Source organism: Hemitrygon akajei, chromosome 3, assembly GCF_048418815.1.
Source record: "Hemitrygon akajei chromosome 3, sHemAka1.3, whole genome shotgun sequence".
Classification (NCBI taxonomy): Eukaryota; Metazoa; Chordata; class Chondrichthyes; order Myliobatiformes; family Dasyatidae; genus Hemitrygon; species Hemitrygon akajei.
Genome location: NC_133126.1, coordinates 92174601 through 92202206, shown reverse-complemented (window position 1 = coordinate 92202206; position 27606 = coordinate 92174601). Strand labels below are relative to the sequence as shown.

Sequence of the window (27606 nt, the reverse complement as noted above, 5' to 3'; positions counted from 1 at the left end):
ATTTATGGCCCAGCTTGCCACTATTCCCACCTTTTCCTCACCTGCCGATCACCCTCCTAACATAGATCCACTCATTGCCTGCCAGCTCTTACACTGCCTCCCTCCTCCCTTTTTATATTGGCCATCTTTCCCCTTTCTAGTCCTGATAAACAACTCTGCCTGATACGTCAATTGTTAATTTTCCTCCAAAGATGCTGCCGGACCTATTGAATTCCTCCAGCTTCTTTGCTCCGAATTTCCACTGTCTGCAATGTCTTGTGTCTCCACTAAATTTTGCCGCCTTTATCCTTCTTCAGTGTATGGTATGGTCTGTCTGGATGGCATGAAAATTAAAAGAAATACTTTTTCTGTATCTTGGTACATGTGACCATAATAAGCCAATAGTAGTCACTGAACTCATAGAGAATGCAGTGTTTTCCCAGCTGAGTCGAGTCCTCATGACTAAATTGGGTAAGAGATCCCACAGATGAGGCATAACCCTATTTGAGTTATTCCTCATGATGCATGTCCACGAGGACATCAAGACTGGCCAGTTCTGATGTAATGTCATCAATTTGTAATTGTAACTCAGATTGTCCTCTTTACCAGATGCTGCCTGATCCTCTGGATATTCCCAGAATTCCTATTTCATTTCATTTTACAGCAACTACGGTGATTTGTTTTTAGTAGTTCTAGCAAGTTTTCACTTCCCCATCTGTTCGTATTAATATCCTTCTCTTGACTGGAGGAGTGTCAATTAACAAGCCTTCCCCGCCCTCTCAGTCAGCACCATCATCACCAATGTCTTTCATTATATCACAAATGTTCCCTTACTTCTCCACCCCCCCCCCCTCTTTTCAGTATATAATGCATTTAATTTCTAACATTTCCATGCTTTGGTGACGCCTCTTTGGCCTGCAATGCTAACCGTTTTTCTTTTCAAATGCTGACAGACCTGCTGTGTTTTTCAGATTTGCAGCTATCCGCGATCTCACTTTAGGATGCTGATTGAGAGTTGAAGATTATCCAGGAGTCTGGAGGAAAATAGAGTCATAGAGCATGGAACAGGCTCTTTGGCCTCAACCAGACCATGCTGACCAAGATGTCATTCCAAGCTAGTCCCGGCATTTGACCCATAGCCTTCTAAACCTTTCTTGTCCATGTACCTGCCCAAATATATTTTAAACAGTTATTGCACCTGTTTCAACTGCTTCCTTTGGCATCTTATTCCACATGCATACTATACTAAGGGTTTAAAAAATGTTTCTCTCAAGTACCTATTAAATAATTCCTCTAGCCTTAAATAAAGTAAGTCATGATCAAATGGTAGAGCAGATTCGATGGGCCAAAATACCTAATTCTGCTCCCATATTTTTTGGTCTAAATCTGTGGCCTCTAGTTTAATTCCCCAACCCTGGAATATGTACGTTCTTCCTGTGAGCACGTGGGTTTCCTCCAGGTGCTCCATTTAACTCCCACAGTCGAAAGATGTATTTGTCAATAGGTTAATTGGACCTTGCAAGTTGTCCTGTCATTAATCTAGGGTTAAAAAGGTGTGTTGCTGAGAAGTCCATTGCTGGGCTGGAATGGCCTGATCCACACTGTATCTCTAAATAAATGAATAAGACTAAGTGTATCCACCCTATCAATGCCCCACATGATTTTATACACCTCAATATGAATACTTCTCCATCCCCTACACTCCGTGGAATAAAGTCCTAGCTTGTCCAATCTCTCCCTATCATTTAGCCCTCAAGTCCTGGCAGCATCCCTGTAGATTTTCCCTATGGCAGGGCAACCAAAACGGAGCACAATACTCAAGTACACAGTCTCAGCAATGTCTTGTACCTCCCATCTTGTATATGTAGTATCCTGACTGATTACACCAGTGTGCCACAAGACTTCTTCCCCAGTCTGTCTGCTGGTGACTCCACTTTCAGGGAACCTTGTACTTGAACTCCAAACTCCCGCTGTTCAACAACAGAGTCTGATCAGTCACTGTGAAAGACCTGCCTGGATTGACTTTCCAAATTACAACACCTCGCACATTTCCAAATTAAAACTCCATTTGCTATTCTTCAACTCATTTACTTAGCTTATCAACTATTTTTTGATAATTTTCGCTGTCCACTACAGCACCTGTTTTCGTGTCATTTGCAAACTTACCGTGCCAGTCTTATCCAGGTTGTTGTTATAAATGACAAACGAGGGAGCCAGCACTGACCCCTGAGGCACATCATTTGTCACAGGCTCCCACTCTGGGAAACAACTTTCCACCATCATCATTTACTTCCTGCCATCAAGTCAGTTGTGATTCCAGTTAGCCAGCTCCTCCTGAGTTCCATGCAGTGTAATATTCCAGAGCAGTTTAAAGGTCTTATTGAAGTCCATGTTGACCATGACTACTGCCCTGCCCTCAAATTCTTTTTGGTCACGTCAAATATTAATTAATTAAGTTTGTAATACTTGAATTCCCCACACACAAAGCCATGCTGATGGCCCCTAATCACTGCCCCCCACCCCCCCCACTGATTAATCAACCACTTTTATTTTCTTTTAATATCTTCCACACAGGACAGGAGATGTGCTGTCTCACCTGAACAGGATACCTCCAGGAGTACGGCACCACATTCAGACCTGAGCTATGTGGTCAGTTTTTGAGTAAGCCTCAAATCTAAGATCTTCCAACAGTGGAAGAGAGGAATTCTGTCCAAAACTGGTACTGACACCTTTTTCAATTTCCTTCCAGGGGAAAGTGCAGCGTTACCCTGTTAAATGAAACAGAGTTGCTTTTGTCCTATCTGGAACGTGAGGTAAGAGTCAGCTTCAGCAAGCATTTATCATCTGTCGTGTTTCTATGTAGACATTTCAGTCTTTTTGTATCGGATGCCAGCAGTTTGTCTGCTGCTCTGAGCCACCATGCCATCTTACATTGAACTATGCCACTCACTGGGCATCGACTCAATGTCCAACACACTGGCCACAGGGGTAAATTAACTAGTCTTTGGACAAGGGAGAGGGAATAGGTCAAAGTTCCTACCTCATAATGTTTCTGAAAGCAAGTTGTAAGAGGACTTTAATAAGGATATGCACGTGACACTCATAAGAACTTAAGAAACAGGAGGAGTGGGCCACCTGGCCCATTGAGCCTACTCTGACATTCAATGATATCATGGCATATCTTGCCACGTACACAGGTCCCATCTATCTGGCTTCTCTCTTTAATATTAAATATTTAAGACTGCTGGACTTTTGCATAGCAGGGGTATTAACCTGTTAATTTCCCTGCTATGCAGAAGTCTAGCGTCTTAAATATTTAATGAGGTAACCTCTACTGCTTCCTTGGGCATAGAATTACACAGATTCACTATTCTCTGGGAAAAGCAGTTCCTCATCCCATCCTAAATCTACTCCTGAACCTTGAGTCTCTTATCTCCTAGTTCTAGTCTCTAGTACTGGAAACAACTTACCTGCTTCTGTTTTATAATTTTATTATTCTATCCCTTTCATTATTTTATATATGTTCCTTTAAGATTCCTTTATTCCTCTGAATTCCAGTGAGTATAATCCCAGGCAACTCAGTCTCTTCTCGTAAGCTAACCCCCTCATCACAACGATCAATCTGGTGAACCTCCTTTGCACTGCCTCCGAAGTCAGTGTATTTTTCCTAAAGTAAGGAGACCAGAATAGCACTCAGTACACCAGGTGTGGACTCACCAGTACCGTGTACAGTTGTAGCAACACTTCCCTGCTTCGAAATTCAATCCTTCCAGCAATGAAGACCAACATTCCATTTGCCTTCCTGATAACCTGTTGTACCTGCCAACCATCTTTGGGATTCATGCACAAACACTCCCCAATCCCTCTGTAGAACAGCATGTCACAGTCTTTCACCATTTAAATAGTAATCTGATCTTCTATTTTTCCTTCCAAAGTGAATGACCTTGCACTTACCAGTGTTGTGCTTCATCTGCCAGATTCTTGTCCATTCACGTAAGCTATCTATCTTCCTATAGACGCTCCACATCCCCTGGAATTTGCTTTTCCACTCAATACAGTGACATCAGCATGCAGCATCTTATCAAATGCCTTCTGGAAATCCAGTATACAACATTCACCTGTTCCCCTCTATCTACTGCGCTCACTATGGCCTCAAAGAACTCCAGTAAGTTTGTAAAAATGGACCTGCCATTCATGAATCCGTGCTGTGTCTGCCTGATGGAACCACTCCTATTCAGACTTCTTAATCATACAGTAGCTTCAAGGATTTTCCCAACTACAGATGTTAAGTTAATTTTCTATATTTATCTGCCTTCTGCCTATATCTTTAAAGAAACAGTGTTGCAGCTTTTGTTGTCTTCCAATCCACTGGGACCTGCCCAAAGTCCAAAGAATTTTGGTAAATTATTACAAATACCTCTACTGTAACTTCTGCCATTTCGTTCACCAGCCTGGGACACATCTTGTCAGCAGCAGGGACTTCCAGCCCACTAATTTGTGCAGCATTCTCCCTTTAGTGATAGAGATTGTATTGAGGCCCTTCCTCCCATCACATTGATAACATCTCTTAGACATGTTCTCCACCATGACAACCAACACAGAACAGTCTTGGCCCTTTCTGTATTACTCAATCCTAACTCCCTCTTCTCATCTTCCTGTCGATCTACATTCACTTTAAAATTCAAGATTCAAGTTTATCTATCATGTGTAAGTCAAAACATACAGTAAATCCAGAGGATGTGCTGGGTGGGGGGGGGGGGGGAGCACATTCGGGTGCCAACGTAGCATGCCCACAATGCGGGGTAAAACACCACGGAACACAATAAACAATGAAACAACAGCAAGACAGGACTTGTTTCTCCCTCCCACCCACACATGTACAGTACACAGTCTTCTAACCTCAAGACAGGGTGTCTTCTTTGGCCCCCAGCTTTCACTGTACTCTGATTTGACTACTCCAGCAGACTCAGATTCACAGACCCAGGGCACTGGCCAACAGGCCTTGATTTTTCAATTCAACTCTCAGGCCATTGACCTCTGAACCTGCCTTTCACCAAACACGAGACCTCAAACACCAGACTTGCCGATTCACAAACCCGGGGGTCGCCAGGTTTTGTTCCTCCTGCCTGCATGGAGCTCCTACTCCAAACCCACCGACAACTTGCTGGCCCAGGGGGAGCCACCAGCCTTCATCTACCCTGGTCCGTCAACCCAACCTCCAGCCGGACTTCCCAGCCCAGTATATGTCCGCATCGCTGTCTGACAAGTGCAAAACGGTGACTTAAAACTCCAGCCTGTGATCTAATTCTCCCACATTCCTGTCCCTAAACCATAACCTGACCCTCCCCTCAACCCCCTCTGTCTCCAAAACCCATCCCTACAAACCCAAAAATTCCACAAAAAAACCTCCTTAATGGAGGTCACAGCTCGGCACCATCTTAAGCCATTCAAATTTAGCCACCCTTTTCTGCTTTATATAATAACATTTTACTGTTTTCATATTTTGGGCAAGTTTCTTTTATGAAGCATCTTGCTTCTTTAGTGGTTCTTTACTTTATAAAGTTTTCCCAAACTTCCAATGACTTTTGTATGGAATGAGCTTTCCGTTTTTGTTTTCCTTTATTCTGTAAGTTACCCAGGGTCAACTCTCCCCACCCATGCTCTGAACTCAGCACTGAAAAAATCATTTGAAAGTCTTCCACTGTTCCTCAGCTGTCTCATCACATAGCCTGAATTTCCAGTCTATGCTAGGCAACTCCTCCCTCACTCCATTGTAGTCTCCCTTGTTTTGGCATAATACATTGGTTTTAGATGGAACTATTACACCCTTCACTGATATGAGAAATTCAATCACACTGTGATCACTCTTTCCAAGAGAATCGTGAATTACAAGATTATTGCTTTCACCTGTCTTATTACAGATGCAAGATAATACTTTCCCTGGAACATTCAGTAGCATGCAGTTTAAGAAAGCTATCGTAGATGCATTCTATGAAGTCTTTCTCGACCATATCATTTGCCCTATCCATTGTAGGTTATAGCTGAAGTCCCCCATGAGAACTGCTGTTCCATTATTGCACACATCAGATATTTCTTGGTTTATTGCCTGTGCCACTGTAACGTTATATTTGGAGGTCTATGGACAACTTCCACCAGTGAGGTTTTTTTGGTCCCCTATCATTAATGCCAATCTCTGCCCAGATGGACTCAACATTCTGCTCCTTAGATCTTATATAAACTTTCTCTATCACCCTGATCTCATCCTTAATTAACAGCACTACCTCACCTCCCTTGCCTTCCTGCCTACCCTTTCATATTACCTGATGCCCTTGGGTATTTAATTCATATACACCTCCACCCTGCAGCCACATTTCCATAATGGCCACTAAATCATACCCCTTTGTACAGATTTGTGCCAGAAATTCGCTGACCTTGTTTCAAAACTCTTACCTTTCTCTTTTCTAACTTGTTTTGGTTCCCACATTGCTTCCCTCTGTCCTTCTCCATGGATTCCCATCTCCCTGCCATACGTGGTGCAGTGGAGTTTAAACCCTCCCCAACATCACTACCACACTCTACCACTAGGCCATTAATCCCAATTCTGCCCAGGTGTAGGCAGTCTGGTTTACACTGGCCCCACCTTCACAAGAACTGGTTCCAGTGCCCCAGGAATCTGAAAGCCTCTTTCCTGCACCACTCCTCATATCACATATCCACCTTAACTATTCTGCTATTCCTTCTGTGACTAGCAAGTGGCATAGTTAGTAATCCTGAGATTATTATCTTTGAGGCCTGCCTTTTAATTTATCTCCTGGCTTCCCAATTTCAGCACTCCTCCCCCCCCCCCCCCCCCCATATTGTTTGTACTTGCATGCACCAGAACAACTGGCTGTTCATCTTCCCTTTTTAGAATGCTCTGCGGTTACTCAAAGGCATCCCTGTCCCTTGCACCCAGGAGACAACACACCAACTGGGAATTCCTTTTGCAGTCACAGAAGCTCCTGTCTATTCCCTAACCAAGGAATCCCCAACCACTCTAGCTCTGCCACTCTTTAGTCTCCACCCCCAACTTCTTACTTCTTCCCCCACCCACCCACCCACCTTTCCCCTCACCTGACCTTACCTATCATCTGCCAGCTTGTACTCCTGCCTCTTCTCCTCCTATTCTGGCTTCAGCGCCCTTCTTTTTCTGTCCTGTTGAAGGGTTTCAGCCCAAAGCGTTAACTCCATAGATGCTGCCTGATCTGCTGAGTACCTCCGGCATTTTGTGTCTAGAGCAGTATATTTATTTCGGAGAGAGATGACCACAGGGTTCCTGCTACTGTTGGCCCCCCCATTCCCAATCCTCTCTTAGCCCCTTGGCCTGCAGTGTGACTAACTCACTGACATGTTATCCACAACATTCTCGTCATTACAGATGTTTCGGAGTGAATCCATGCACAGCTCCGGTGCCACTGTGTGGTTTGACTGGAGCTGCAGCTTGACACACATAGTCATCGGGGACTCTGGCAGCCCCCCTGCACTCACCTGCCGTAACACATGAGCTTTGAGGGAACAAGATGAAAACCTACTCTCTCCTTACCTTGGCTTGCTCAGCCTCCTCATCAGGGGTTCCCAACCTGGGGTCCACAGACCTCTCGGTTAATGGTAGGGGTCAGTAGCATAAAAAAGGTTGTGAGCTTATGCTCCTCACCAAAGCCTACACCTTGACATCCTGCTGCTCCTTTTCAAAATGGCTGCTCTACTTCTTCCGAACTTCCTTTAGCTGCTGTTAGTTACTTCATTAGCCAATTAACTATTACTTTGCCAAACATGCCCCTTTTAAGTGAAACTCACTAGCAGTCCTGAGGCCCATCTCTTTTAAACTTTCTCAGCTCTCACTCCAAGCACCAGCTCTCACTTCTCTTCTTTAGACAGAACAGACACTAAAGTCTGCTGATGTCTTTTATAAACCCACTGACTCACACAGCTATCTGGACGATACCTCTTCCCATCCTGTCACTTGTAAAACTGCTATTCCCTTTTCTCAGTTCCTCTATCTCCACCACATCTGCTCTCAGGATGAGGCTTTTCTTTCCAGAACAACTGAGATGTCCTCCTTCTTCAAAGAAAGGGCTTTCCTTCCTCCACGATCAACGCTGCCCTCACTCCATCCTCCCACTGCCACACCAGGGATAAGGCTCCTGTTGTCCTCACGTACCACCCCACTAGCCTCCATGTCCAGCACGTAATTCTTTGTAACTTCCTCAATCTCCAGCGGGATCCCACCACCAAGCATATCTTTCCCTTTCCCCCCTCCTCTTTCCACAGGAATCACTCGCTACGCGACTCCCTTGTCCACTTGTTCCTCCCCCCCACTGATCTCCCTCCTGGCACCAATCCTTGCAGGCGGAACAAGTGTCACACCAGCCCCTACACCTCCTCCCTCACTACCACTCATGGCCCCAGTCCTCCCAGGTGAGGTGACACTTAAACCACTTTGTCGAGCACCTTTGCCCTGTTTGTGTGCCTCCTATTTCAATTTTACTTCCTATTCCTCTTTCAGCATGTCAGTCCATGGCCTCCTCTACTGCCTGGATGAGGCCACACTCAGGTTGGAGGAGCAATACCTTATACTCCATCTGGATAGTCTCTAGCCTGATTGCATGAACATTGATTTCTAAAACTTCTGGTAATTACCCCCCCCCCCCCCCCACCTTCATCATTCTTCATTCTTGTTTCCTTCTCACACCTCTTCTTACTTGCCCATCACCTGCCTCGGGTGCTCCTCTCCCTTCCGGTTCTTCCATGGTCTTCTACCCTCTCCTATCAGACTCCCCCTTCTCCAACCCTTTATCTCTTTCATCAACCAACTTCCCAGTTCCTTACTTCACCCTCTCCCCCTCTCCCAGTTTCACCCATCACCTGCCATCTTGTACTTCTTCCTCCAATCCCTTCACCTTCTTATTCTGACTCCATGAGATCCTTGGGAAAAGTCTGGCCTTTGAGCAGAAATACAAATGCCCGATGACGTTGAGTGGCAGGAATCCATTGTGGGTCGGGAAGACTTCATATCCAACAGGTCTCCAATTTCAAATGAAGGGATTAAATAGGGTCCTCCTCTGGCAGGAAGAATTTCATCACTTCCCTTCACTACCACAACCAAAGGGACAGTTTGGAAAGGGGTATTGCTGGATATACCCTTCAAAACCAATTTCTCCTAAACCAAGTACATCAATCTAGTATTCCTTTTTAAAATCACCCACTTTATCCAGTCCTTTCTGTGGACCTTCTGTGGAACTGCAGGTCAGGCAGCATCTATGAAAAAGAGTACAGTCGACATTTTGGGCCTAGACCCTTCAGCAGGACTGGAGAAAAAAAGCTGAAGAGTCAAAGCTAGAAAGTGGGGGAGTGGAGGAAAAAACACAAGGTGAAAGGTGAAACTGAGAGGGGTGAGGGGTAAGTAAAGAGCTGGGAAGTTGATTGGTGAAAGGGATATAGGGCTGGAGAAGGGGGAATCTAATAGGAGAGGACAGAAGGTCGTGGGAGACAAAGGAGGGAGGAGCAGCAGATGGAGGTGATGACCAGGCAAGGAGATAAGGTGAGGGAGGGAAACGGGGGTGAGGATTGATGAAGGGGGGGCTTTACTGGAAGTTTGAGAAATTGATATTCATGTCATCAGGTTGGAGACTACCCAGATGGAATATAAGGTGTTGCTCCTTCAGCCTGTGTGGCCTCATCACGACAGTAGAGGGGGCCATGGACAGACGTATTGGAATGGGAGTGGGAAGTAGAATTGAAATGGGTGGCCACTGGGAGATCGCACTTTCTCTGGTGGACGGAGCATAGATGCTCAACAAAGCAGTCTTCCAATCTACGTCTGATCTCACCGATATACAAGAGGCCACACCGGGAGCACTGGATACAATACATAACCCCAACAGGCTCACAGGTGAAGAGTTGCCTCACCTGGAAGGACTGTTTGGGGCCCTGAATGGTAGTGAGGGAGGAGGTGTAGCACTTGTTCCACTTGCAAGGATAAGTGCCAGGAGGGAGATCAGTGGGGAGGGATGAATGGACAAGGGAGTCACGTAGGGAGCGATCCCTGCAGGAAGCAGAAGGTTAGGGGGAGGGGGGTGGAAGAGGAAAAGATGTGATTGGTGGTGGGAATCCCATTGGAGATGGTGGAAGTTGTGGAGGTTTATTTGTTGGATGCAGAGGCTGGTGGGGTGGTAGGTGAGGACAAGAGGAACCCTATCCTAGGTAGGATGGCGGGAGGATGGGGTGCGTGAAATGGAAGAGGTGTGGTTGAGGGCAGTGTTGATGGAGGAGGAAGGGAAGCCCCTTTCTTTGAAAAAGGAGGATATCTCCTTCATTCTAGAATGAAAAGCCTCATCCTGAGAATAGGTGTGGCAGAGACGGAGGAATTGAGAGAAGCGGTTGGAATTTTTACAAGTAATGGTGGGAAGAGGTATAGTCCAGGTAGCTGTGAGAGTTGGTGGGTTTATAATAAGCTGTCTCCAGAGGTAGGGACAGTGAGATTGGGAAAGGGGAGGGAGGTGTCAGAAATGGACCAGGTAAATGTGAAGGCAGGGTGGAAGTTAGAGGCAAAGTTGATGAAGTCAACGAGCTCCGCGTGGGTGAAGGAAGTAGTGCCAATGCAGTCATCGATGTAGTGTAGGAAAAGTGACACCAGTGTAGGCTTGGAGCATTGACTGTTCCAGGTAGGGGTGGGGGGCGGGGGGGAGTGTGTGTGTGTGTGTGTGTGTGTGTGTGTGGTGTGTGTGTGTGTGTGTGTGTGTGTGTGTGTGTGTGTGTGTGTGTGTGTGTGTGTGTGTGTGTGTGTGTGTGTGTGTGTGTGTGTGTGTGTGTGTGTGAATCTGCTGAGCTTTTGCTGCAATGCCTTAATCTTTCCTTAGGTAGGGAGACCAGATCTGTATAAAACATTCCAGATGCAGTATCGTCAGGGCCTTCATATGTTTTTATTTTATTGAAATACAGCGTGGAATAAATCCTTCCGGCCTTTGAGCCATGCTGCCCAGCAACCCCTGATTTAATCCTAGCATAATCACCGGATAATTTACAATGAGTAATTAACCTACCAACCAGTGCGTCTTTGAACTGTGGGAGGAAACCAGAACACCCGGAAGGAACCCACGCGGTCACAGGGAGAGGCACAAACTCCTTATAGGCAGCAGTGGGAATTGAACCTGTGCCACCTGTACTGTAAAGTATAATTTTATATCTCTACTTTAGTACTCAAACTCTTTGATCACCCTGTGCTCCAGTGGACTTTGCTTTCTGTTCCAATTGTATTCTTGAAAAAAACGTGGAGAATTTATGTTTTTTGTGACTGTTGTATATTTGATGTTGAATGCTAGTGATGCAGTTGCAAGTAAATTTTTCAAACCACGTGTGTGCATGTACTTGAAGGTATATGTTTATCATCATGCATGTACATGTATGATGATAAACTTGCTTCGTCTTTAACATATACCCTAACAACAGAGAGCCAGCACACTATTTACCTTCTTAACTGTATGCTGTACCAGCATGTTAACTTTTAGTAATTTGTGTACAAGGACACTCAGGTCCCTCTTAACCATGCAACTGTCATTTGAAAAAGATCATACATTTTTCTAATTTTCCAATTTTGTTTTAAAACCTTTCATGTGACATCTTGTCAGAGTCAGGTTTAATATCACTGGCGTATGATGTGAAATTTGTTTTGTGGCAGCAGTACATTGCCATACATGTTAGTAAAAAGCTATACATTACAATAACTGTATAAAATTAAATTAAGCAAAGAGTATAAAGAAAAAAGCAAAAAAAATAGAGGCAGTGTCCATTGTCCATTCAGAAATCTGATGGTGGAGGGAAATGAACTGTTCTTAAAGCATTGAGTTTGTGTTCTCAGGCTCCTGTACCTCCTCCTTGATGGTAGCAATGAAGTGGGCATGTCCTGGGAGATGGAGGGTCCTTATGATGGATGCCTCCTTTTTTGAGGCATCACCTTTTGAAGATGTCCTCAATGCTGGGGAGGCTAGTGCCCGTGATGTAGTTTGCAATGTTCTGCAGCTTTTTCCAATCCTCTGCAGTCACACCTCCACACCAGATGGTGATGCAATGAGTTAGAATGCTCACCACAATATCTCTAGAAATTTATGAGAGTCTTTGGTGTCAAACCAAGTCTCCTCAAACTCCTGATTAAATATAGCTTCTGTGTCTTCTTGAAAATTGCATTAAATATATTAGATCTAGAATAGATCTTGAAAGATGTTGACACCCAGGAACTTGAAACTGTTCAACCCTTCCACTACTGATTCCTGTTTGACAAACTTACTGGAGTTCTTTTGAGGATATAATGAGCGCAGTGGATAGAGGGGAACAGATGGATGTTATTAACTTGGATTTCCAGAAGGAGTTCAATAAGGTGCCACATCAAAGGTCTATCCATAAGATAAGGGTGCATACAGTTGGGGGTGATGTAATAGCGTGGATGGAAGATTGGTTAACGAATAGAAAGCCGAGAGTTAGGATGCATGGATGTTTCTCTGGTTGGCAATCAGTGGTGAGTGGTGTGCCACAGGAGCCAGTGCTGGAACTGCAACTGTTCATGATCTACATTAACGATCTGGAAGAGGGGACCGAGTGTAGTGTATCTAAGTTTGCTTATGACACTGAATTGAGTGGAAAAGCAAATTGTGCAGAGGATACGGAGAGTCTGCAGAGAGATATAGCGAGGTTGTGAGTGAGCAAGGGTCTGGTTCTGAAGTACAATGCTGGTAAATGTGAGGTCATCCACTTTGGAAGGAAAAATGAAAGAGCAGATTATTATTTAAATGGTGAAAGATTGCAGCATGCTGCTGTGCAGAAGGGAGTGCTTGTGCATAAATCATGAAAGGTTGGTTTGCAGGTGCAGCAGGCTGTCAAGAAGGCAAATGGAATGTTGGCCTTCATTGCTAGAGGAATTGAATTTAAGAATAGGGAGGTTATGCTGCAACTGCACAGGGTACTGGTACCTGTAGTACTGTGTGCAGTTCTGGTCTCCTTACTTGAGGAAGGATATACTGGCTTTGGAGGCAGTGCAGAGGAGGTTCACCAGGTTGATTCCAGAGATGAAAGTGTTAACCCATGAGGAGAGATTGAGAAGCCTGGGACTGTACTCGCTGGAATTCAGAAGGATGAGAGGAGATCTTATACAAACATATAAAATTATGAAAGTGATAGATTATATAGAGGCAGGAAAGTTGTTTCCACTGGTAGGTGAGTCTAGAACTGGGGACATAGCCTCAAGGTTCGGGGGAGTAAATTTAGAATGGAGATGAGGAGGAACTGCTTTCCCCAAAGACTAGTGAATCTGTGGAATTCTCTGCCCAATGAGGCAGTGGAGGTACCTCAGTAAATATACTTCAGGCAAGATTGGATAGATTTTTGCAGAGTAGGGGAATAAGGGTTATGCGGAAAAGGCAGGTAGGTGGAGATGAGTCCATGGTCAGATCAGCCACGATCTTATTGAATGGCAGAGCAGGCTCAACGGGCCAGATGGCCTACTCCTGCTCCTATTTCTTATGTTCTTATGTTTTCTCTATGAGGACTGGTGTGTTCCCTTGACTTCCCCTCCCAGCAGATGCTGCAGGGATCTGCACAGGTGTAGCTTTATTCCCCCTTTCAAACTGCAGAAAAGATGTTGAGCTCATCTGGGAGTGATGCAGATTAGAAAGGTGGAGGTGCTTGCTGTCTTGAGTAAATTAGGGTGGATAAGTCTGCAGGGCCTGACAAGGCATTCACTCAGACCCTGTGGGAAGCAAGTGCAGAAACTGCAGGGGCCCTAGCAGAGATGGTTAAAACTTCCTTAGCAGCAGGTCAGAGGAGTAATCCCATACAATATCTGCTGTGGAATTGCTTGTTGGGTTGGAGGGAGCTTTATTCATAGTTAATCCTAATCTGGAACGTATTTTCTGGCACATGTCCTTAGAAGGAAATCAACATATACATCTAACTGCCTTTGAAATTTCAGTTGTTGGATTCACTTTGGGATCACTGTTTATCGACTATATTTATCCTTTTTAAATTCTAAGGCAACCTTAACCAAGCTTGAAGTGACTCTCTTCGATTCTCTTCCCTCCAGGATGCATTTTTTTATTCACTCGTCTATGATCCACAACTGAAGACTTTGTTGGCAGATAAGGGAGAGATTCGTATCGGCCCTCAGTACCAAGCAGACATTACAGACCTACTGAAGGAAGGTCAGTGAAGTTAGCACGCAAACATTCTCACACCTTTGACCCGCCAAGGGGTCAAAACACCTTACGACTTGCGATTGGACCCACCAAGTGTGTGCAGCATTTTGCAGCATCAAGACTAACTACCGTAGATTCCGGATTATAAGCCGCTACTTTTTTCCCCACATTTTGAACAGCTTTGAACTCTGCGGCCTTTAATCCAGAGCGGCTAATACATGGTTTTTTTTCATGCCGCCTCGTAAACATTTTGCCTCGTAACAGTAGACCAATAAAATTGATGAGTAGTTCACAGAGGTCCAATGAAATTGTACGATAAATCAAGCGCACTTTCACAATTAAATTATTGTAAATCAGTCATTTGTACTCACCCTCATCAACATGGAAAACACTCGAAGAAAAGCATTGTGCTGCCTTTATGGCAGTTACTTAGTTTATAATATTTTCGCTTAGTAATTCATTTGTTAGTTAAAGTTAGAAGTGTTTTAACTATATTTGTTTTCTGTACTACATCCCGGGATGCTATGACGTCACACCCGGTTTCGCCGCGTCTTGTGGGAAAAATACCGGTTTGGTGGGAGCATTACGCGAGCACATCAGACCCGAGCACATTAGCCGAGCTCATTAGACCCGATTAGACCTGATCGCGTTACGCGAGCTCATCAGACCCGAGCACATCAGCCGAGCTCATTAGACCCGATTAGACCCGATCGCGTTACGCAAGCTCATCAGACCCGAGCACATTAGCCGAGCTCATTAGACCCGATTAGATCCGATCGCGTTACGCGAGCTCATCAGACCCGAGCACATCAGCCGAGCTCATTAGACCCGATTAGACCCGATCGCGTTACGCAAGCTCATCAGACCCGAGCACATCAGACCCGAGCACATTAGACCCGATCGCGTTACGCGAGCTCATCAGACCCGAGCACATTAGACCCGATCAGACCCGATCGCGTTACGCGAGCTCATCAGACCCGAGCACATCAGACCCGAGCACATTAGACCCGATCGCGTTACGCGAGCTCATCAGACCCGAGCACATTAGACCCGATCGCGTTACGCGAGCTCATCAGACCCGAGCACATCAGACCCGATTAGACCCGATCGTGTTACGCGAGCTCATCAGACCCGAGCACATTAGACCCGATTAGACCCGATCGCGTTACGCGAGCTCATCAGACCCGAGCACATTAGACCCGATTAGACCCGATCGCGTTACGCGAGCTCATCAGACCCGAGCACATTAGACCCGATCGCGTTACGTGAGCTCATCAGACCCGATTAGACCCGATCACGTTACGCGAGCTCATCAGACCCGAGCACATCAGACCCGATCGCGTTACGCGAGCTCATCAGACCCGATTAGACCCGATCGCGTTACGCGAGCTCATCAAACCCGAGCACATTAGACCCGATTAGACCCGATCGCGTTACGCGAGCTCATCAGACCCGAGCACATTAGACCCGATCGCATTACGCAAGTTCATCAGACCCGAGCACATCAGACCCGAGCGAAAACGCTGCTTTTAAGTTAAAGGCGATCAATAACTTTTCCTGGTAGGCTGCAGTATATATATTTTTACCAGTCGCTAGGAGATATTGGAATGTTGTTCGTGCTGTTCAGTAAAAAAGTATATGCAACGTAATTTGTGTTACCGATACGTATGTATATTTAAAAGTAGCCGTATTACAGGCACGGTTCGAAAAAAAGCATTTGCAATATATATTTGTTTGTTACCATATGGATTTAATTAAAAGTTAAAAAATCCTCACGTGTAATATCTTTCTGTGTAAATATCTCATATTACAACGTGGGACACCTGCGGCCGAAAATCCGGTGTGGCCTAAAATCCGGTGCGGCCTGTACAAGTAAAAAATTGATTTTATTTCTAAAATTAGAGCCAGCGGCTTTTAATCAGGTGCGCTCTGTAGTCCGGAATCTACGGTACATAGACTAATCCCTCAATAAATTAAATGAGGAGGAATCGTTGCTATTGATTGCTTGATCAAAATCTCACTTCTGAACTTAGAGTCTCCTACAAAATCAGATAAATCCCACTGCTGTCTCAAAGAATCTCAAAGAATCCCGCTGCTGTCTCAAAGCCAATCCTCCCCGACCTCCTACTGAGAGTAATTGTGTTTCCGAAAGACATCTGTAGCTGAATGGTGTAAGCTACTTGTGTGTCATTCCTTTGCTCTTTCCCTTATTAGACATTTTGATCTTGAGATGTGGGACCTCTTGGCTTCAGTGTGACTGGACAGCCCCCTGTAAGCTTGAGTTCACTTTAACTGCCCATTCACAAATTTGATGTTGCGACATGGTGAGAGATGATTGCATTTTTGAAGGGATTGTAATGCTGAGTATGCTTTGTGTGAAATCTGCGCATTTCTCCTGGGTGAGAGGAAGGAGTGTTAAAGGGGATCAGAGAGGTAGGCCATGTTACACAGGGTGGTGTACATCTGGGACACCCAGGTGGAGGAGATAGAGGAATCGGATATAATCACAGTTACACAGACACAAAAAAGAGAGAATACGATACTAATGTGAGGAAACAGAATTAATATGTTGTGGATGGACAAAAGGGTTGGCATGGGCATGATGGGCTAAAAGTCCCATTTCTGTGTTGTTTTTCTCTCCACGGATTGAGGGCGAACTCCCCTGCTCTACTGTGAAATTGTGCCATGGGATTTTGTCCGGTTGAGTCTTGATTTAACACATCTTGTGAAAGTTGAATGCTCCAACATGGAAAACCTCGATTCAGCTGGCATTCTTGCCCTCCGGTCCTTGAGCTGGGTGCGAACCTCCTCTCTGCTCCAGATGTGGCAGTGCTGCCAATTGAACCAGTCTGATGTGGTGCTAAAAATGCCACAGCTGCATTTTGTAGTGGCCTTTCTTACCTGCATGCTGCCTTGTGCCCTAAACTTCAGGAGGTCCAGGGATGTGAAGGAGGTCTGCAGATAGTCCTTTGAATAGATGATGAAAATGACCCTCTCCCATACTGACCTCTGTTGACTGTCTCTTTAACCAATTCAACGATTCTTTTTGCAAGTGTCACGGATAATGCCTGTTGGTTGATTTTCAACCTCCTGATGCTTTGGTCTGGGTGGGTATTTATCACTGTCTTTGGCTTACAGGAGAGGAGGATGGAAGAGATCAAGCGGAAATGGAAGCCAAAGTCTGGGATGGGGACACTCCACTGACAGACAAGCAGATTGACCAGTTCCTAGTTGTTGCTCGGTGAGTGTTGATTATGTTCTGAGTAACTCTTAGGTGAGCTGCTGATCACAGAGCCCTTTCACTGTGGTGCAGTTACAAGAGTGGCCATCCTGTCCAAGAAGGGATTGTAGGCTGGGGGCTGGTAATCACTATGTTACCAGTTCCTGACTGCTTCTTGGTGAGTGTTGATGATGTAATGAAAAACTCTAATGAATATCCTGGGCCCAACGTACTGATGCAGTTACAAGAAGGCACAGCATATTTCATTAGGAGTTTGAAGAAATTTGGTACGTCACCAAAGACTCCCACAAATCTTGACAGTGTACTGTGGAGAGTGTTCTGACCGGCTGCATCACCATCTGTATGCAGCGGATTGGGATGGTGGTGGGGAGCGGCACCACACAGGATCGAAATAAGCGACAGGAAGTTGTAAGCTCAGTCACCTCCGTCGTAGACACTAACCTCCCTGGCATCCAGGACATTTTCAAGGAATAACACCTTAAAAAGGCAGTATCCTTCATTAAGGAACCCCCTCCCCCATACCCCACAACATGCCCTCTTCTCATTGCTACCATCAGCGAGGAGGGACAGGAGCCTGAAAGCACACTCTCAACAATTCAAGAACAGCTGCTGCCCCTCTGCCATCAGATTTGTGAATGGATGTTGAACCCATGTACACTACCTCACTACTATTTCTCTTTTTGCACTACTTATTTAACTTATTTAATGTATATATACTTACTGTAATTTACTGTTTTTATTATGTATGTACTGCTGCCACATAGCAGTACGTTTCACGACCTATGCCAGTGATATTAAATCTGATTCTGATTCTGAACCTGAACACTTGGTGAGCGATTGACCACAGAGCCTTCTGTTGCTGGTGTAGTGGCAAGAGTAATCATCTCGTCCAAGTAGGGATTGTAGGCTTAGGGTTGGTAATCACATTGTTACTAGATTCCGTCCATGTACTTAATAATATGATTATGCATCATTCAGTGATGGTCTGAATATCAATCCATATATTTGTTCATTTAGAGATATTGCAACATCTCATTCTGTGATAAATGTTTTCTATTAAACAGGACACAATGTCCTTAATAATAGGTAGCACAAAAGCTAGAGAAACATGCCACAGGCTCCCTGGTGTCTCAAGTTAAGTTTATGTTGTTATTTATTAGATCTAATTAGCACTTATTCAAGGAAGAATCCATGAAGAGAATGGAGACCAGTGCAATACCTTGCCTAGTGAGGAATTGTGGTGAAGAGGGCTGTTTAGCAGGCCATTTGAATTGACAGCATCAGCGTTAGTTTGGAATCACTCACACCAACAGGAAGCAATGTGTAGATTAAACCCAAATGAAGTTATTTTTCATATTTCCTTATGATGTAAAAGGCCATTTCACCTATCTAGTCTATGCTAACCATCTATGCCCCCACATTTCCCTGTACATTATTCATATATAGATGGCCACCAATAACCTGCACTAGATCATTTACAGTGGCCCATTAGCTTACTGACCAGTGTGGGGGCGAGGAAACTGCAGTACAGGGTGGGGAGGAAGTCTATTAGCTTTCTGACCGGTGTAGGGGTGAGGAAACTGCATCACAGGGTGGGGTTGGGGGGGGAGTCTATTAGCTTACTGACCGGTGTAGGGGTGAGGAAACTGCAGCACAGGGAGGGGAGGGAAGTCTATTAGCTTACTGACCGGTGTAGGGGTGAGGAAACTGCATCACAGGGTGGGGTTGGGGGGAGTCTATTAGCTTACTGACCGCGGTGTACGGGTGTGGAAACTGCATCTCAGGATGTGGGGGGGGGGGTTGGGGGGGAGTCTATTAGCTTACTGACCGGTGTAGGGGTGAGGAAACTGCATCACAGGGTGGGGTTGGGGGGGAGTCTATTAGCTTACTGACCGGTGTAGGGGTGAGGAAACTGCATCACAGGGTGGGGTTGGGGGGGAGTCTATTAGCTTACTGACCGGTGTAGGGGTGAGGAAACTGCATCACAGGGTGGGGTTGGGGAGGGAGTCTATTAGCTTACTGACCGGTGTAGGGGTGAGGAAACTGCATCACAGGGTGGGGAGGAAGTCTATTAGCTTTCTGACCGGTGTAGGGGTGAGGAAACTGCATCACAGGGTGGGGTTGGGAGGGAGTCTATTAGCTTACTGACCGGTGTAGGGGTGAGGAAACTGCATCACAGGGTGGGGTTGGGGGGGGAGTCTCTTAGCTTACTGACCGGTGTAGGGGTGAGGAAACTGCATCACAGGGTGGGGTTGGGGGAGGGGAGTCTATTAGCTTACTGACCGGTGTAGGGGTGAGGAAACTGCATCACAGGGTGGGGTTGGGGGGGGAGTCTATTAGCTTACTGACTGGTGTAGGGGTGAGGAAACTGCATCACAGGGTGGGGTTGGGGGGGAGTCTATTAGCTTACTGACCGGTGTAGGGGTGAGGAAACTGCATCACAGGGTGGGGTTGGGGGAGGGGAGTCTATTAGCTTACTGACCGGTGTAGGGGTGAGGAAACTGCATCACAGGGTGGGGTTGGGGGGGGAGTCTATTAGCTTACTGACCGGTGTAGGGGTGAGGAAACTGCATCACAGGGTGGGGTTGGGGGAGGGGAGTCTATTAGCTTACTGACCGGTGTAGAGGTGAGGAAACTGCATCACAGGGTGGGGTTGGGGAGGGAGTCTATTAGCTTACTGACCGGTGTAGGGGTGAGGAAACTGCATCACAGGGTGGGGTTGGGGGGGGAGTCTCTTAGCTTACTGACTGGTGTAGGGGTGAGGAAACTGCATCACAGGGTGGGGTTGGGGGGGGAGTCTATTAGCTTACTGACCGGTGTAGGGGTGAGGAAACTGCATCACAGGGTGGGGTTGGGGGGGGAGTCTCTTAGCTTACTGACCGGTGTAGGGGTGAGGAAACTGCATCACAGGGTGGGGTTGGGGGGGAGTCTTTTAGCTTACTGACCGGTGTAGGGGTGTGGAAACTGCATCACAGGGTGGGGTTGGGGGGGAGTCTATTAGCTTACTGACCGGTGTAGGGATGAGGAAACTGCATCACAGGGTGGGGTTGGGGAGGGAGTCTATTAGCTTACTGACCGGTGTAGGGGTGTGGAAACTGCATCACAGGGTGGGGTTGGGGGGTAGTCTATTAGCTTACTGACCGGTGTAGGGGTGAGGAAACTGCATCACAGGGTGGGGTTGGGGAGGGAGTCTATTAGCTTACTGACCGGTGTAGGGGTGAGGAAACTGCATCACAGTGTAGGGTTGGGGGGGAGTCTATTAGCTTACTGACCGGGGGTGAGGATACTGCATCACAGGGTGGGGTTGGGGGGGAGTCTATTAGCTTACTGACCGGGGGTGAGGATACTGCATCACAGGGAGGGGTTGGGGAGGGAGTCTATTAGCTTACTGACCGGTGTAGGGGTGAGGAAACTGCATCACAGGGTGGGGTTGGGGGGGAGTCTATTAGCTTACTGACCGGGGGTGAGGATACTGCATCACAGGGAGGGGTTGGGGAGGGAGTCTATTAGCTTACTGACCGGTGTAGGGGTGAGGAAACTGCATCACAGGGTGGGGTTGGGGGTGAGTCTATTAGGTTACTGACTGGTGTAGGGGTGAGGAAACTGCATCACAGGGTGGGGTTGGGGGGGAGTCTATTAGCTTACTGAACGCGTGGTTTAGGGGTGAGGAAACTGCATCTCAGGATGTGGGGGGGGGGAGGGAGTCTATTAGCTTACTGACTGGTGTAGGGGTGAGGAAACTGCATCACAGGGTGGGGTTGGGGGGGAGTCTATTAGCTTACTGACCGGTGTAGGGGTGAGGAAACTGCATCACAGGGTGGGGTTGGGGGGGAGTCTATTAGCTTACTGACCGGTGTAGGGGTGAGGAAACTGCATCACAGGGTGGGGTTGGGGGGGAGTCTATTAGCTTACTGACCGGTGTAGGGGTGAGGAAACTACAGCACAGGGTGGGGTTGGGGAGGGAGTCTATTAGCTTACTGACCGGTGTAGGGGTGAGGAAACTGCAGCACAGGGTGGGGTTGGGAGGGAGTCTATTAGGTTACTGACCGGTGTAGGGGTGAGGAAACTGTATTACAGAGTGGGGTTGGGGGGGAGTCTATTAGGTTACTGACCGGTGTAGGGGTGAGGAAACTGTATTACAGGGTGGGGTTGGGGGGGAGTCTATTAGCTAACTGACCGGTGTAGGGGTGAGGAAACTGCATCACAGGGTGGGGTTGGGGGGAAGTCTATTAGCTTACTGACCGGTGTAGGGGTGAGGAAACTGCATCACAGGGTGGGGTTGGGGGGGAGTCTATTAGCTTACTGACTAGTGTAGGGGTGAGGAAACTGCATCACAGGGTGGGGTTGGGGGGGAGTCTATTAGCTTACTGACCGGGGGTGAGGAAACTGCATCACAGGGTGGGGTTGGGGAGGGAGTCTATTAGCTTACTGACTGGTGTAGGGGTGAGGAAACTGCATCACAGGGTGGGGTTGGGGGGGAGTCTATTAGCTTACTGACCGGTGTAGGGGTGAGGAAACTGCATCACAGGGTGGGGTTGGGGAGGGAGTCTATTAGCTTACTGACCGGTGTAGGGGTGAGGAAACTGCATCATAGGGTGGGGTTGGGGAGGGAGTCTATTAGCTTACTGACCGGTGTAGGGGTGAGGAAACTGCAGCACAGGGTGGGGTGGGGGGGGAGTCTATTAGGTTACTGACCGGTGTAGGGGTGAGGAAACTGCATCACAGGTTGGGGTTGGGGGAGGGGAGTCTATTAGCTTACTGACCGGTGTAGGGGTGAGGAAACGGCAGCACAGGGTGGGGTTGGGGAGGGAGTCTATTAGCTTACTGACCGGTGTAGGGGTGAGGAAACTGCATCACAGGGTGGGGTTGGGGGGGAGTCTATTAGCTTACTGACCGGTGTAGGGGTGAGGAAACTGCATCACAGGGTGGGGTTGGGGGGGAGTCTATTAGCTTACTGACCGGTGTAGGGGTGAGGAAACGGCAGCACAGGGTGGGGTTGGGGAGGGAGTCTATTAGCTTACTGACCGGTGTAGGGGTGAGGAAACTGCATCACAGGGTGGGGTTGGGGGGGGAGTCTATTAGCTTACTGACCGGTGTAGGGGTGAGGAAACTGCATCACAGGGTGGGGTTGGGGGTGGAAGTCTATTAGCTTACTGACCGCGCGGTGTAGGGGTGAGGAAACTGCATCACAGGGTGGGGTTGGGGGGGAGTCTATTAGCTTACTGACCGGTGTAGGGGTGAGGAAACTGCATCACAGGGTGGGGTTGGGGAGAGAGTCTATTAGCTTACTGACCGGTGTAGGGGTGTGGAAACTGCATCACAGGGTGGGGTTGGGGAGGGAGTCTATTAGCTTACTGACCGGTGTAGGGGTGAGGAAACCGCAGCACAGGGTGGGGTTGGGGGGGGAAGTCTATTAGCTTACTGACCGGTGTAGGGGTGTGGAAACTGCATCACAGGGTGGGGTTGGGGGAGGGGAGTCTATTAGCTTACTGACCGGGGGTGAGGATACTGCATCACAGGGTGGGGTTGGGGAGGGAGTCTATTAGCTTACTGACCGGTGTAGGGGTGAGGAAACTGCAGCACAGGGTGGGGTTGGGGGGGGAAGTCTATTAGCTTACTGACTGGTGTAGGGGTGAGGAAACTGCATCACAGGGTGGGGTTGGGGAGGGAGTCTATTAGCTTACTGACCGGTGTAGGGGTGAGGAAACTACATCACAGGGTGGGGTTGGGGAGGGAGTCTATTAGCTTACTGACCGGTGTAGGGGTGAGGAAACTGCATCACAGGGTGGGGTTGGGGGGGAGTCTATTAGGTTACTGACCGGTGTAGGGGTGAGGAAACTGCATCACAGGGTGGGGTTGGGGGAGAGTCTATTAGCTTACTGACCGGTGTAGGGGTGAGGAAACTGCATCACAGGGTGGGGTTGGGGGGGAGTCTATTAGCTTACTGACCGGTGTAGGGGTGAGGAAACTGCATCACAGGGTGGGGTTGGGGAGGGAGTCTATTAGCTTACTGACCGGTGTAGGGGTGAGGAAACTGCATCACAGGGTGGGGTTGGGGGGGAGTCTATTAGCTTACTGACCGGTGTAGGGGTGAGGAAACTGCATCACAGGGTGGGGTTGGGGGGGAGTCTATTAGCTTACTGACCGGTGTAGGGGTGAGGAAACTGCATCACAGGGTGGGGTTGGGGGGGAGTCTATTAGCTTACTGACCGGTGTAGGGGTGAGGAAACTGCATCACAGGGTGGGGTTGGGGGGGAGTCTATTAGCTTACTGACTGGTGTAGGGGTGAGGAAACGGCAGCACAGGGTGGGGTTGGGGGGGAGTCTATTAGCTTACTGACCGGTGTAGGGGTGAGGAAACTGCATCACAGGGTGGGGTTGGGGAGGGAGTCTATTAGCTTACTGACCGGTGTAGGGGTGAGGAAACTGCATCACAGGGTGGGGTTGGGGGAGGGAGTCTATTAGCTTACTGACCGGGGGTGAGGAAACTGCATCACAGGGTGGGGTTGGGGGAGGGAGTCTATTAGCTTACTGACCGGTGTAGGGGTGAGGAAACGGCATCACAGGGGGGAGTTGGGGGGGAGTCTATTAGCTTACTGACCGGGGGTGAGGATACTGCATCACAGGGTGGGGTTGGGGGGGGAGTCTATTAGCTTACTGACCGGTGTAGGGGTGAGGAAACTGCATCACAGGGTGGGGTTGGGGGGAAGTCTATTAGCTTACTGACTGGTGTAGGGGTGAGGAAACTGCATCACAGGGTGGGGTTGGGGAGGGGAGGGGAGTCTATTAGCTTACTGACCGGTGTAGGGGTGAGGAAACTGCATCACAGGGTGGGGTTGGGGGGGAGTCTATTAGCTTACTGACCGGTGTAGGGGTGAGGATACTGCATCACAGGGTGGGGTTGGGGAGGGAAGTCTATTAGCTTACTGACCGGTGTAGGGGTGAGGAAACTGCATCACAGGGTGGGGTTGGGGAGGGAGTCTATTAGCTTACTGACTGGTGTAGGGGTGAGGAAACTGCATCACAGGGTGGGGTTGGGGGGGAGTCTATTAGCTTACTGACCGGTGTAGGGGTGAGGAAACTGCATCACAGGGTGGGGTTGGGGAGGGAGTCTATTAGCTTACTGACCGGTGTAGGGGTGAGGAAACTGCATCACAGGGTGGGGTTGGGGAGGGAGTCTATTAGCTTACTGACCGGTGTAGGGGTGAGGAAACTGCATCACAGGGTGGGGTTGGGGAGGGAGTCTATTAGCTTACTGACCGGTGTAGGGGTGAGGAAACTGCATCACAGGGTGGGGGGGGGGAGGGAGTCTATTAGCTTACTGACCGGTGTAGGGGTGAGGAAACTGCATCACAGGGTGGGGTTGGGGGGGAGTCTATTAGCTTACTGACTGGTGTAGGGGTGTGGAAACTGCATCACAGGGTGGGGTTGGGGGGGGAGTCTACTAGCTTACTGACCGGTGTAGGGGTGAGGAAACTGCATCACAGGGTGGGGTTGGGGGGGAGTCTATTAGCTTACTGACCGGTGTAGGGGTGAGGAAACTGCAGCACAGGGTGGGGTTGGGGGGGAGTCTATTAGCTTACTGACCGGTGTAGGGGTGAGGAAACTGCATCACAGGGTGGGGTTGGGGAGGGAGTCTATTAGCTTACTGACCGGTGTAGGGGTGAGGAAACTGCAGCACAGGGTGGGTTTGGGGGGGGAGTCTATTAGCTTACTGACCGGTGTAGGGGTGAGGAAACTGCAGCACAGGGTGGGTTTGGGGGGGAGTCTATTAGCTTACTGACCGGTGTAGGGGTGAGGAAACTGCAGCACAGGGTGGGGTTGGGGAGGGAGTCTATTAGCTTACTGACCGCGCGGTGTAGGGGTGAGGAAACTGCATCACAGGGTGGGGTTGGGGGGGAGTCTATTAGCTTATTGACCGGTGTAGGGGTGTGGAAACTGCATCACAGGGTGGGGTTGGGGGGTAGTCTATTAGGTTACTGACCGGTGTAGGGGTGAGGAAACTGCATCACAGGGTGGGGTTGGGGAGGGAGTCTATTAGCTTACTGACTGGTGTAGGGGTGAGGAAACTGCATCACAGGGTGGGGTTGGGGAGGGAGTCTATTAGGTTACTGACCGGTGTAGGGGTGAGGAAACTGCATCACAGGGTGGGGTTGGGGGGGGGAGTCTATTAGCTTACTGACCGGTGTAGGGGTGAGGAAACTGCATCACAGGGTGGGGTTGGGGGGGAGTCTATTAGCTTACTGACCGGTGTAGGGGTGTGGAAACTGCATCACAGGGAGGGGTTGGGGGGTAGTCTATTAGGTTACTGACCGGTGTAGGGGTGAGGAAACTGCATCACAGGGTGGGGTTGGGGAGGGAGTCTATTAGCTTACTGACTGGTGTAGGGGTGAGGAAACTGCATCACAGGGTGGGGTTGGGGAGGGAGTCTATTAGGTTACTGACCGGTGTAGGGGTGAGGAAACTGCATCACAGGGTGGGGTTGGGGGGGGGAGTCTATTAGCTTACTGACCGGTGTAGGGGTGAGGAAACTGCATCACAGGGTGGGGTTGGGGAGGGAGTCTATTAGCTTACTGACCGCGCGGTGTAGGGGTGAGGAAACTGCATCACAGGGTGGGGTTGGGGGGGAGTCTATTAGCTTACTGACCGGTGTAGGGGTGAGGAAACAGCAGCACAGGGTGGGGTTGGGGGGGAGTCTATTAGGTTACTGACCGGTGTAGGGGTGAGGAAACTGCATCACAGGGTGGGGTTGGGGAGGGAGTCTATTAGGTTACTGACCGGTGTAGGGGTGAGGAAACTGCATCACAGGGTGGGGTTGGGGGGGGAGTCTATTAGCTTACTGACCGGTGTAGGGGTGAGGAAACTGCATCACAGGGTGGGGTTGGGGGGGAGTCTATTAGCTTACTGACCGGTGTAGGGGTGAGGAAACTGCATCACAGGGTGGGGTTGGGGAGGGAGTCTATTAGCTTACTGACCGGTGTAGGGGTGAGGAAACTGCATCACAGGGTGGGGTTGGGGAGGGAGTCTATTAGCTTACTGACCGGTGTAGGGGTGAGGAAACTGCATCACAGGGTGGGGTTGGGGGGGAGTCTATTAGCTTACTGACCGGTGTAGGGGTGAGGAAACTGCATCACAGGGTGGGGTTGGGGAGAGAGTCTATTAGCTTACTGACCGGTGTAGGGGTGTGGAAACTGCATCACAGGGTGGGGTTGGGGAGGGAGTCTATTAGCTTACTGACCGGTGTAGGGGTGAGGAAACTGCAGCACAGGGTGGGGTTGGGGGGGGGAAGTCTATTAGCTTACTGACCGGTGTAGGGGTGTGGAAACTGCATCACAGGGTGGGGTTGGGGGAGGGGAGTCTATTAGCTTACTGACCGGGGGTGAGGATACTGCATCACAGGGTGGGGTTGGGGAGGGAGTCTATTAGCTTACTGACCGGTGTAGGGGTGAGGAAACTGCAGCACAGGGTGGGGTTGGGGGGGGAAGTCTATTAGCTTACTGACTGGTGTAGGGGTGAGGAAACTGCATCACAGGGTGGGGTTGGGGAGGGAGTCTATTAGCTTACTGACCGGTGTAGGGGTGAGGAAACTACATCACAGGGTGGGGTTGGGGAGGGAGTCTATTAGCTTACCGACCGGTGTAGGGGTGAGGAAACTGCATCACAGGGTGGGGTTGGGGGGGAGTCTATTAGCTTACTGACCGGTGTAGGGGTGAGGAAACTGCATCACAGGGTGGGGTTGGGGGAGAGTCTATTAGCTTACTGACCGGTGTAGGGGTGAGGAAACTGCATCACAGGGTGGGGTTGGGGGGGAGTCTATTAGGTTACTGACCGGTGTAGGGGTGAGGAAACTGCATCACAGGGTGGGGTTGGGGGAGAGTCTATTAGCTTACTGACCGGTGTAGGGGTGAGGAAACTGCATCACAGGGTGGGGTTGGGGGGGAGTCTATTAGCTTACTGACCGGTGTAGGGGTGAGGAAACTGCATCACAGGGTGGGGTTGGGGAGGGAGTCTATTAGCTTACTGACCGGTGTAGGGGTGAGGAAACTGCATCACAGGGTGGGGTTGGGGGCGAGTCTATTAGCTTACTGACCGGTGTAGGGGTGAGGAAACTGCATCACAGGGTGGGGTTGGGGGGGAGTCTATTAGCTTACTGACCGGGGGGTGA

The 27606-nt window shown here is 48.6% G+C and overlaps 1 protein-coding gene across 2 annotated transcripts in view; it reads left to right on the top strand.

The window, feature by feature from the left end:
* LOC140725199 (metastasis-associated protein MTA1-like) overlaps positions 1-27606 on the top strand; it is a 161178-nt gene that overhangs the window by 40959 nt on the left and 92613 nt on the right. For both annotated transcript variants that reach the window (XM_073040336.1, XM_073040337.1), the window contains exons 5-7: positions 2729-2792; positions 14090-14207; positions 17340-17442. In XM_073040336.1, coding sequence (XP_072896437.1) covers positions 2729-2792; positions 14090-14207; positions 17340-17442 — 285 coding nt within the window. The remainder of the gene's footprint in view (positions 1-2728; positions 2793-14089; positions 14208-17339; positions 17443-27606) is intronic.